Source organism: Lolium rigidum, chromosome 1, assembly GCF_022539505.1.
Source record: "Lolium rigidum isolate FL_2022 chromosome 1, APGP_CSIRO_Lrig_0.1, whole genome shotgun sequence".
In the NCBI taxonomy this organism is placed as follows: Eukaryota; Viridiplantae; Streptophyta; class Magnoliopsida; order Poales; family Poaceae; genus Lolium; species Lolium rigidum.
In genome coordinates this window covers 232,171,403-232,183,329 of record NC_061508.1, presented here as the reverse complement: position 1 = coordinate 232,183,329, position 11,927 = coordinate 232,171,403, and the positions used below count along the sequence as shown (strand labels likewise).

General features: G+C 46.8%; 1 protein-coding gene across 2 annotated transcripts; it reads right to left on the bottom strand.

Annotated features, from left to right (window-relative positions):
* Window positions 1–6,052: 6,052 nt before the first annotated feature.
* On the bottom strand, window positions 6,053–10,330 carry LOC124691341. 2 transcript variants are annotated; one of them, XM_047224630.1, is made up of 11 exons: window positions 9,798–10,330; window positions 9,472–9,654; window positions 8,836–8,943; window positions 8,703–8,744; window positions 8,530–8,625; window positions 8,348–8,440; window positions 8,083–8,196; window positions 7,940–7,972; window positions 6,545–6,595; window positions 6,381–6,464; window positions 6,053–6,304 (listed from the first exon to the last, which is right to left on the bottom strand). In XM_047224630.1, exons 1-11 carry the CDS (start codon window positions 10,137–10,139, stop codon window positions 6,284–6,286), a joined length of 1,167 nt encoding a protein of 388 aa, XP_047080586.1. In that variant the 5' UTR covers window positions 10,140–10,330; the 3' UTR covers window positions 6,053–6,283. The 2 variants fall into 2 exon arrangements, with proteins under 2 accessions (XP_047080586.1, XP_047080592.1); XM_047224636.1 differs by having other exon boundaries at window positions 6,381–6,458; window positions 9,798–10,328.
* Window positions 10,331–11,927: the final 1,597 nt, after the last annotated feature.

Sequence of the window (11,927 nt, the reverse complement as noted above, 5' to 3'; positions counted from 1 at the left end):
GTCCTTTTCATCTCCCTCTAGAAAGAAATTGCTGTTGTAGGTGGAGGTATATGGTTCTTATTATCTAAAAATCATCTCTAAACTCCAATCCTTGTTTAATTAGTGTAAACATGAAGACGCACTTAAAATGTTTGTGGAATATCCAAGGTACTTCATCAAATTCTGGAGTGGATCACAAAGCCTACGGTTGTGTGATGTCTAATAAATAGAAACATAGAACTGCCAGACATGTTTTGATTGCAAAAAAAAATACATGAAGCAAGAATCAAACGCACCTGTAGCTGGCAATCAGAGGAGAAGCGGAAGCGCCGGCGACCATCACCGCCGAATCGACACGAGCGGCGCGCCGCTACGACGTCCAGGCACCGCTCCGGGAACCGCATGCTGGGCTTGACCGCCTAGGCGAGCGGCGAGGAGGGCGCCATCGATCTTCGATCCACACGGAGGAAGGCCCAAGGCCGCCGCCGCCGAGACAGTATTGGGGAAGGGGACGGCGGAGGTGGTCAATCTACATCAGGACTTTACTCTTTCTGGATGGGGCGAGCAGCCGGTGGCGCCGGAGTTGGGTAACAGAGAAAGAGAGAGCGGCGGCGGCGAACCAACCATCTCGACGACTAACTCACGGAACTACGGAAGGAGGAGCTCACGCTCACATCGCTTAGGGCTGGACCTGTGGAAAGAGCTGGGCCTGTCTATTGGGTTGAGCCCGTTTACGGTTTTTTTTCCGAAGTGCGAAATTTTCTAGAGGTATGTAACATACCTCTCCAGTTTTTTAGTGTGGTATGAATCTATTTAGACCATTGGATGGACGGAAATTGATGGCTGTAATTCATTTAAGGGTACCACAAAAGAACTCATAATAGGAGAGACACTACAGAGCAATCGTCTTGTTTGGCAAAGAAATTCTCTAAACCTATCTTTCAGTTATGGCGGTAATCTGTTTCACCTCTGCCGTTGCTCCTTTGTGCTACGGGGACTGCTGAAATCATTAGGAGTAGATGGACACGCAACGCCTCGGCTGAGCTTTTGTATGTCACCGCCCGATCGACTACGCGCAGATGGCGGTCATCAATCTTCAGTTCTTATGGATGGGCACACCTCTTTCTTGTCTGCAATGATTGTGAAGACTGTCGAGTGTTAGCTTTTAATCTTGATTTGTATTTGCATGTTTATTTTTGTTCTGCATGTAGTCAAGTAGTTGTACATGCGTAGTTCAGTTTTTAGCAAGGCATGCAAGGTGAGATGCTAATGCCTCCGTGCGAGGTGGAGAGCTGGCGAGATGCCGTTGGTGGCGAGAGGCCGCTATGCATGTACTGGTTATTAGGGCATGTACAATGGGGTGACGTCAGCCTTCCCTTACGGCTGCCACGTAGGATTTTTGCTTAGTTGGAGGAGAGAGAATGAACAAAGAGAAGGTTGTCTTCCCTTAGCTAAGGGATGATCTCTTATGCAATAAGAGAAGACTATTTCCCCATTGTACGACTTGTCTTCCCTTAGACACACAATTTCCTACTAAAAATAATTAATTCTCATTTATTGTAACGGATGACAATAAGAGAGAATGCATTGTATCATTACTATTTACCGTCTTCTTTAGATGACGTGGACTACTAAGAGAAGACATATCTTCCCTACCATTGTACATGCCCTTAGCTGCATATACGTGTGTGGCTGAGGTTGCTAGAGAGATTCTAGGAGATCAAGTCAGCTGCTAATCGGTTAGTCGTGCATGTGTTAGTGGCCGGTGTTAGTGCGTGAGTGCATGGTGCCCATGTTAGTGGATTTATGCACCGTGGAGTGTTTAGTCCTTGTATAAATACCCCTTTGAGTGAATGGAAAAGACAGCCGAGTTGGCTGAGCAGAACAATGTAGCCTTTGTGGTGCCAAGGGAGAGAGAGCCACATGCAAAGTCTATGTTCTTCTTCTTTCTTGGTATGGGCGTGTGTGTGGAGTTTTCCCAAGTGTGTGTTCTTGAGAGAGACAAGAGATTGTGAGATTGTGAGGTAGAAGAACAAGAGGGGCTGCATCGCATCCCCAACATCGAGCGTCGAGGCATCGGCCAGAGGCTCGAATTTCTCCTCGTTTGGTTAGTGCAGGATCCAATATCCCTGCAATTATTTTCAGAAATCGTGAGCGCTCCTTGCCTAGCGCTCAATCACGACGTGTGTGCGAAGTGGCTGCATATCTGGCTCCGATGAGCTCGGCGTGATGGGTGCCTTTCCGGTGCTCCATCATTGCAGAGGTCCAATCTTTGCCCAATTTCAGAAAATTGCAGCGAAAATCTTTGCCGTGGTAAAAGAGAATTGCAGCAACACAGCAGCGACATTACAGTAGCAGCAGCCCAATTTTAGTAAACCGTGACGGGAGTGAGGGATCACACGACCTAACCTGAAGATCTTGCCAGGGATGGTAGGGTCCTCCTCGAAATAGGCTTTCGGCTCCGCTATATTAATATAGCAACCACGATACAACAAGCATGCTGGAGCCGCAGCACAACCAAGCCCAAAGGAACTAACAGAGAAAAAAAGAAAAAGAATGCCAACACCGGCAGATCGACAAGAACGAGGACAACTCGCCACCGCTGCGCCTCCCAAAAAGTCCTACCACGCTCCTAACACTCCGAACCACCGCGTACCAAACAACACCTTCAACAAGAAGAACGACGATGACGCCGCTGCTGTCCGGACTAATCCTAGGGTTTCCCCCGGTACACGGAGGGGATTGGGCGAGGGGGTACACCCGACGCCCTCCAGGAAGGCAAGGCAGCGCCCTCGGGCGTCACCGCGACGGTGTCGGCAAAGCCAACATGGATTTCTCCCAACCCCCAACACCACCACCCCGTTCATCCGAAGTGCGCCACCCAACCATCCGCCCACAAGCACGCGCCACCATGGTCTTGACGTCATCCTCGTTGTCTCCCCGGTGGTCCTTGACGCAGGGCCTAGGATGAGGTGACTGAAGATAGCAGGGTCGGGGGAAGCAGCACCGTAGCCAAGCGGGAGGGAACTACCTCCACCGCAGTCGCGATAGCCGACCGGACATGGCAGCACGGGTCAACCAGGCCCGCCTCGCCCGGTACGCCCACGCCGCCAAGCTGCAGCTAACCGGCCATGGTGTCGCCGCCACCCTGCCACCACCGCCCCAGCCCACCAGATCCCGGGAGCACCACCGCTGGACAGGGGGAGCTACAGCCCGCCCAGCCCAGATGGGGCCCAAGCCGGCCCGGATCCGGGCGGAGCAGATCCGCCGCCACCACCCCGGCCGCGCCGTGCCGCCGCCAACGGCGACGCCGCCGCATCTCCAACCACCCCAATGCGTGGAAACCACGCCGCTGCGCCAGACCGCCGCCTGAGTCCACCGCCGCCGTCCCGAGGCCCCCTCACCCCCGTCAAGCCGCGGGTAAAGTCCAGCCCGCCACCGCCGGCACCGCACGGGCAAGGCCCAAGGTGAAGCTCGCCGGGGTGACGACGTCGCTCACCGCCAGCTCCATCAGCGAGAGAGCCAGCGAAGACGACAGCACCGGAGCCGGCGGCTGGGCCGAAGGAGCAGATGGTCTCTGTGCTGGTGGTGGAGCAGGCACCGTAGGAGGAGTGGGCGCGGGAGAGGGCAAGGCGCTAGCTGCAGGCGACGACTTTGGCCAAGGTCTGGAGGAGATCTCCGGCTACGATTCGAGCTCCCACTACTACGAGTTTAGGTTTCCCTAATGATTTTATTTTGTCAGCAAATGCCAACTTTATATAGTACTATTGAAGAGTGAATAATATTTGAGCTTATGTTGAAGTTATGCAATTTGGATGCTTTGTATGCATGAATGAATTCTAGATGTATAATTATATTATTTTTAATTCGTAAAAACTTAGTAGTGCCGGACAACATAAATATGCTTGTCATTGATAATGAATATACTAGTGACGGGCAAAACGACTATGCATGTCCATATTAGTTTTTTTTAGCAGAATGTCCATATTAGTAGTAACCTGGTACTGGTGACAAGCGGTTTGCTCGTCACTAGTAGGCCAAAAGGCCCGTTATTGGTAAGAAAATTTGGGAGAGGAGTTGCCACAGATGTGTGGAGGGTGCCAGCTGTCCCATACTGCACACATGGACTTGGTCCATGCCTTGGAAAGGGGTGCTGATCTACAAGAGTGGTTGTGGACTGCTGACGCTACGTACCGCCTGCTGCGTTGCCCTGTCCACGGCGCCCTTTACGGAAAGGGAGTAACAACCACCTCGCTTTATGTAGGGACGTGTCAGAGCTTCTCTCTACGTTGTGTGTCGCGGCTTCCGTCACCATCTTCGTCTTCTTCCCCACACGGTATCTTCGCCAAGGGGTCCTCGCGAGGGGCTTCTGCCTTGCATTGAAACCGCCAAGTGTTGACTTCCTCGTGAGGGCCTTCTCCTCGTGAAGCCGAAAGGCCTCGTGAAGGGAAGGATTCCTCGTGGATGTAGATGGGCCACTGTGCGGACCCATCAGCAGGTGGACCGTGGTACCCCCAATGCCACTACACCGACAAATTTCACATTCCCCCATGCCGCATCCCCTCGTTCCCCGCCCAAATTTGCCACCAAATCGACCACCTTGCCCGGCAAGCCCAACGCCGTATCTATAAAATCTGGTCAGTAAACAGCTCCATTGGTGACAATGAGGTCTTGTTTTCCTCTTCACCACGAAGCCACACCCCCTCTCTACCAACAAGGAGTGTGTGCTGCAAGATCGTATTCGCCGCGAGACTGAGGGCATACAAGCCGCTCGGATGCAACGCAACACCTACGTTGTGCAGTTTCGCGGGCCTAGAGCGGAGGCGGAGAGCTCCACGACAACGACGTGGCGTGCCGCATCACCAAACTACACGGTGCAGGTGTCATCGAGGAGGAGTTTGTGCTCGAGCCCAAGCCAGTGCTCGGTTCGCATGACAGCTAGGGAGGAGATGGTACAAATGTGTTACTTTTTGGATTGTCTATCAATGGATCTTTTTAAATTTTGCTTGGAATTTAGATATTACAGACAAAATTAAGAATATGTGTTAGTGAATATGTGCACATACAAGGATAATGAAACTCCTAGGTAAGAAGCTTTGATGTACACACTGAGGCCAAGTCCATAGCAAAGCGGAGTCAATACCTCCATTAGTTTTACCCATAGACAACATGAATAAAGTAAGCCCATCGCAAAGCAGAGTCAATTCCACCATTACTTTTACTAAGTAAATGATACATCTGCAACTGACAAACATGCATGTAACTATTTGCATGGAATTGTGATGCACACTATGGATAAAAAGGATAAAATATTTAGATCATTTTAAAATGATGAGCTATTTTATAATATTTTTCCCCGTAGCAACACATAGGCACTTTACTAGTATCATATAAATGATGACATTATTTAATTACTTTAAAATGATGAGCTATTTTGTAAATTTTTTTGCCCCGTAGCAACACAGAATCACTTCAATAGTACTATATAAAGTTGGTTACATTAGAATAGTTCGACATGAAACGGAAATTCAATTCGGCTTCCGGGTGCGTATGATCCCTCTACTAAAATTATATATTTCAAAACGTCGAAAAATTTGGACAAAAAATTCTACATGTACATCTTCATAATATACGTGCGTTCGTCAAGTTTCACGAAAAACCAATATTTTATGTGGTCTATATAAAAAAGAGAAAGTTTATCTTGTGAAAAGCATTATTTTTAGCACTGAATTTTGTCTTTTTACACGCGTCACATGATAAGTCGATTTTTTATGAAACAACTTTGTGAGCATGTACCACGTGAAGATGTACGTGCAAACTTTTAGTTTCAATTTTTTCTAAAATTTAAAATGTATGTAAGATACATTTCAAAATATAGAGAGCATATGGACCCATGTTCCAAAACACCGCTCCCGACATGAAATGTATACTTACTTGTAGACAAAGGAAGCATGACACATGACGACGGTCGCTCAGCGACAAGAAAACTCAACTAAACTGACCCACCACCGTACAAAGTTAACAATCTTGGTATCAGCGACCACAACAAATCTAGGTAGAGCATACAAGAACGGGAGCAAGATACCTTTATTGTTATTAAGTCAGGCACATCAACGAAATACATGCTACAAAATAACATCTAATTCAACAGCTTTGTTTTACCAAAGTATTATATAACTCAATTGTAAATATTGATGCATAGTTAAATAACAAAGGCATTATCAAATAGCTACATCTTAATTTGCATCTGAGTGAGCAACGGACAAGCTATGTCGAGGAACAACAGTCCATATCCTTCTGGGTCTTAAACCGGACGAGATGATGCCTGCAAGGTGAATTAGGCATCAGCTTCCTTCAAGACCAGTAAAGTCACCCAAAATTTAGAGAATATCAACACGTACCTTGAGATCCAAGCCAATCTGTTTAGCAATCTCTATTTTCCTCATCATATACTGGTTCCATGTCTTACGCTTGGGAAGCTGAAACTAAAATTGATATTGAAACTAAACTTGGCCAAGAATGCATATAATGAATGAGCAGACTATACAAGAGCAAGCATGTATACCTTGTTCCAAACCGCCGATGTAATCAACCTCCGTGCTTCATCCTTTGGGACCTACAGATGTTTTTTTCATCAATATTTATGAGATTTAAGAACTAGACAAATTACAAACACATGCAAATCATATATACAGCCCGCAGCTCCGTTCGACTGTAGGCCCGTGGGAAGCAGAAAATCTCGTGTGACCTAAGAGTGACACACTCAATGCCTACACTCTTGCCCACATAACTCAGTCACGTATCAACGCAGAGAGACGGTATACACCTACAAAGAAGCACCGACACGGCAAAAGTGGCCGTAGCGGCATCCAGAACACGAGTGAAGCATAACCCTGAGTATCCCCTGGTTTCTTTCTACTAAATGGAAATAACTATGGGATACGGTTATACAGTGGGATACAGCTGGACACTCAGGGGATACACAGTGCCACGGTGGGATACGGCCAGTAAGGCCCAATGCACAGAAACCCTAGGTCAAAGGGGGTCAAGGCACGGCAACTACAGGTTAATCCCTCATCCAACTCGACGCTGCCTCCACTCCAGCGACCGGCAGCCCCCACACGCCACCGCCACGATCACTCCAATGACCCTTTGCCGCTTGCATCTTATTGGTCACAGGCGGCCACCGGATCCGCCAGCTTCCTCACCAGCACCAAGCAAGGTAACCATCTCTCATCTTTGCAACTCCCACTTATTTCTGTTGTTGCTGCTTGCTCAATTGCCAAGATGCTACGGACATCGATTGTCATCTGAGTTGTTGACAGCCTTCGATTACAAATATATGGTCTTTGACAGCTAGCTAGTTAGAACCATGAACCTTGTATCATCCTATTAAGCATGTTTTGTTTGTGGACCGTGTGATGTTGTATTGTTTTCCCCTATTTCATGTTGCATTTATTTCAATTATCTATATACATACTTGCCGTATCCCGTAAGTCTGTTTCTGGAAAAATCCATATCCTGTATGCATGTTTCCGTATCCCCATACCAGTGCTTCTCAGGTTTAAAGTCAACCGAGAGTAGCCAAAAGGAAAAAATAAATCAATAATAACACATTAATGTGTTACTAAAGCAATATGGGCGTAGTGGCTTGCTAGCCACTAACATTTTCATGATGCTCATTGATGTGGGATTAGGGTGCAAGGTAATGTACTCAGTCCGTCCCAAAATAACTTGCTCAGGTACTTCCTTATCTAGAAAAAGCTGAGCAAGTTATTTTGGAACAGAGGGAGTACATAGTTTTTCTTTCGTTTGAACCACTAGGGTACATTTGTTGAATCTGTCTAGAACTTCAATTCTATTGTTAACAATAATAGAGTCCATTGGTGAGCCATCATTTAGAAAAATGTACAACCAAATCCAATGCAAATCGCATATACTTTTTACATATCATACTTACGTCATCAGCGATTCCTTCCACGCAGATATCAAACTGGACAAGGACGGGAAACGAAAAAGCATTAGCAAGGATAATGCGCATCAATAATCAGAACTCAAGAGGATCAGGGCATGAATTGCAGAACACGACCTAGAGTAACTTACGGAATATTGCAAATTGGAGTAGATATTATTATCCAGTGCAAATTGCATACGATCTTTGTGTCGAGGGACCAAATTCTCTTGATTGACTTGGTGCAGAGCATCTCTGAAAGTAATCTGGGCACAGTTCAAGAAACAAAACATAGATCACAAAACATATACAGCAGACATGAACAAAAACAGATACTATGGTCTTGTTTGTAAAGACAAGGTTTCATTGCATGAGTACACAAATGAATAGAGTGTGTGACCGGAGTATGATGCTAACATTTTGCGTAGTGGTACGCTCCCAAATCTCACAAAGGAGACGATCAATGTCTTCACAATAAACATAATCAAATCGCACGCTCCAAATGTGATCCTGAACAAAAAAAAATGTTGATTGTCAAGTAAAACAAGAACCAATGCTGACCACAAGAACTACTTAAAGGCGAAGAGCAGATATTGTACCGTGTATGCAGTAAAAGCTAAATCAAAGCTGATGTGGGGAAAGGCTACTGCGATCTTCACTGCTTGCTGAAATCCTCTAGCTTCCATCTCCATCCACTAAAGGGCAAAGGGGCTATCAGGATATTATACTTAATCTGTACCTTTAGTCCATGGTTTTTTTAGGGCATGCTTACCGTAGAAGATTCTCGTTCACAGTCCATATACTTTTTAATCCACTGTCCAAAAAGATAAAGGTTACTGGCATCCCATAAATATCAAGAAAATAGCAGATTCTAAACCTTCATAGCTTCGCCTAGGGATGCATACCTTAATTTTCTTTGATATTTCTTCAAAGTAGTTGATATAGTCTGCATCCATTTCGTAGCTAGTAAACCATGAGCTGTACTTGTCCCAGTCGAGGTACATCATGCCATCCTGCACCCACCCCAGGGAGAGAAGATATAGATGAAATAATCATAGCTTCATTTTAAAAATTAACAAAAGGTTTCGATTATATTGAACAAACTAGTGTTGAAGTTAAAGTTGCATGCAATGTTCCATGTTGGCCGCCACTGAAGTTTTAGAATAAGTCACAGCTCTGGAAGAAGCTTCAAAAGGATAACTTGGACCTCAGGGAACATAGTGAATGTGTAAAGTCTTGCTATCTCATATATTTTATACTTTTCACGGTCTCCAGGATGCAACTTCAATACTGGTTTCCATTTTGATAAAGACAAAGCTTTAATTTAAAATAATGACTGTGTGAAAAATATCACCATGGCACTTTTGCATGATCAATTAGAATACACAGAAAGGTGCTATCAAGTATTGATATTGCTTAAAAATACAAAAAAAAAAAAATTGCAGCCACTGGAATTTGTCCACACATATGCATCATGGAACAACATTATAAACGAAATGCCAAACCAGCTATCCTTGTGAGTATGAGCCGCTGCCACTTACATCTCCATTTTTAAGGACAAGGCGCTGGTAGTCACTCAAGTAGGAGTGAACAGCGTAGTCACGGTCAAAGTACCAGTCGGCGTCCACTTGGCCATTGTAATACATTTCCTCGAGAGCTTCCGGAGAGTACTCCTTTCTCAGAGTCATATCATCCAGCTCATCGATGCACACTCCCTGTGCCATCTGCACGTGCAACAAAAGCACAAGTGGTAAGAGATACAGTTCATCGCAGATTTCCAGGAACATTGCAAAATTAAATCAGTGCAAAATACACGGGCAGATAAGATAGGATATTGAAAGGATAAGATAAATTACAGGAACTTAACCTTGGAAGCTCTGATGTGGTAGAGTGCAATGCGCTCATAGACCACGCGCTGCCGTTCGTTGTTCATAATCGGACCAGCTACGGTCTGAGGAGCACGCCTGGTGGACAAAATTGCAAGGTACTTCTGGAACTCCTCCTTGCCAACGAAGTTATCTGACAGCTCAGGCGATACATCCGAAGGCGTCCCGACCTTAGCACGCGCAGAGGATGGTGTAAGGGACGGGCTCCGATACATGCGCCTCTTCTGTCCCGTCCATGCCCCCGTTCTATCTCCATAAACGGCGCCGGCGCCGGCGCCGGCGCCGAACGGCGGATCTGACCGGACGTGCCTGTCGTGCAGCATCTCGTCGGAAACCTAGCTCCTCGCCTAAGCAAAACCCTAATAGGTAATCGACAGACCGCGATTTCGCCTCTCCGGCCTACTCTGTGGGATTTCGATTGGGGTTGGGGTGTGCGGTGCGGCGGGGGAAGGAAGGAGAGGGGAAAGGCAAGGCAAGGGCTTCTCTTTTTATGAGGGGAAAGGCAAGGATCGGACCGGAGACGGAAACGGAAACGGAAACGGGTCGCGGCTCGCCCGCGGGCGCTCGTAATTGCCGTCAAGAGCGGTTTCGGTGCACCCGAGCCGGTGCTCGGCATTTTAAAATATTCAAAAAAATATACTTTCCTATTTTATAAAGTTATAAATTTATGGGTTAATTGTATTTTGTCCCTTATATCTTGCAAAAGTCTATTTTTGGTCCCTCAACTTTGTTTTGGTCTAAACCTACCTCAAACTCTTAATTAAGTTCAATTAGTCCCTGGTAACGGCTTAACGATGGTTGACCGGTTTTTGACTCTTTTTTTGCCACGTAGGACCATCTAACCTCGAGATCAATTATGCAATTAACATTTAGCTCATGATCATTATCTGTTTGGTGTAGTAACCCTAACTCTTCCCCAACACCTAACGGCGGTGCCTAACACTACGAGGGCGGATAACTCGGGCGAGAACGACATGTGAGGGCTTTTGCGTCAGAAGGAAAGACGGAGGCGGCTAGTGGCGAGGACGGCTGCACCAAGCGAGAAAGGTGGAGGCGGCACACATGTGCGTTAGTAAAAAGGAATTTCTTCTATTTGTTGACTGAGGTTAAATGATCCCTCGTATATTAAACCAGCCAATTTAATTAAGAGTGAAAAAACAATCAGTCAAAATTGAACTTAATTAAAAGTTTGAGGGCGAATTAGACCAAAACAGAATTCAGGAGCCAAAATTAGACTTTTGCATGACTTGAGGACCAAAAGTACACTTAACCCTAAATTTATTTCATGAATACATATGTTTTTGAATGCTCCTAACAAGTTTTGGTACAAATTACATTCTATTTTAATAAGTTATAGGAAAATCAATTTGTGGTTGTACACATGATAGACTGCTTTTCTTTGGCGAGACATACACAGACATACAACGCCCGCTCCCGTCGCCCCAGGGGGAGGCACAGGCGATCCAGATCCCGGCAGCAGCCCCCACCCCCTCCACCTTCGTCCCCCACTGCCATCGTAGGAAGGGAAAGCTTGTGCGGCTGACGGTCGTGACGAGCCTTCATCTCCTCACGTGGCGGGTGGCGGCTCGCCTTTCATCCCAAGGCGGCGGGATCTCCGGCTGTTGCAGATCGGCGGCCCTAGAGAGTGAGGTGCATGTGGCGGAGATGGATGCCGGGGTGGCGGCCCCGGTCTTCTTTGGAGACCTTGGCGACCGTTGTGGCCGCGAGGGCGGCATGGAGCCTCGTTCGGGGGACTCGGTGCAGCTAAGCCCCTCATCTCTGCGTGGTGCGGGTGGTGGCAGCGGTGTCCGCTGAGAACACCGGCCTGCTGTTGGGAGCCAGCGGGTGACGGCGTGGGGGTCGTCATTCTTCCCAATAAAGGCGGTAGTCCTAGGGTCATCTCACGCTAAGACTAAGATGTTCTTTACTTGTCCTCCTTGATTTAGCCGGAGTGTCAAGTTCTGTAAGGCTCCACGGACGAATTTCTTTGGACTTCTCATGCCTAGAGATTGATGGGTCATATGAGATTTGTCGTGTGCACCCATGTTTTTTCCGGACGTTTGGTTTTAGCAGGGAGCGACATGAAGCTCTACTATCTCTTGCCATCATGG

What these genes read in the sequence shown, in the direction of transcription:
- LOC124691341 (XM_047224630.1), bottom strand. Translation starts at nt 10,139, where the DNA reads ATGCTGCACGACAGGCACGTCCGGTCAGATCCGCCGTTCGGCGCCGGC. An exon ending in TGGAAGGAATCGCTGATGAC is followed by an intron (nt 6,596 to 7,939) that starts GTAAGTATGATA and finishes AAACATCTGTAG; the next exon opens with GTCCCAAAGGATGAAGCACG. An exon ending in AGATTGGCTTGGATCTCAAG is followed by an intron (nt 6,305 to 6,380) that starts GTACGTGTTGAT and finishes TTCACCTTGCAG; the next exon opens with GCATCATCTCGTCCGGTTTA.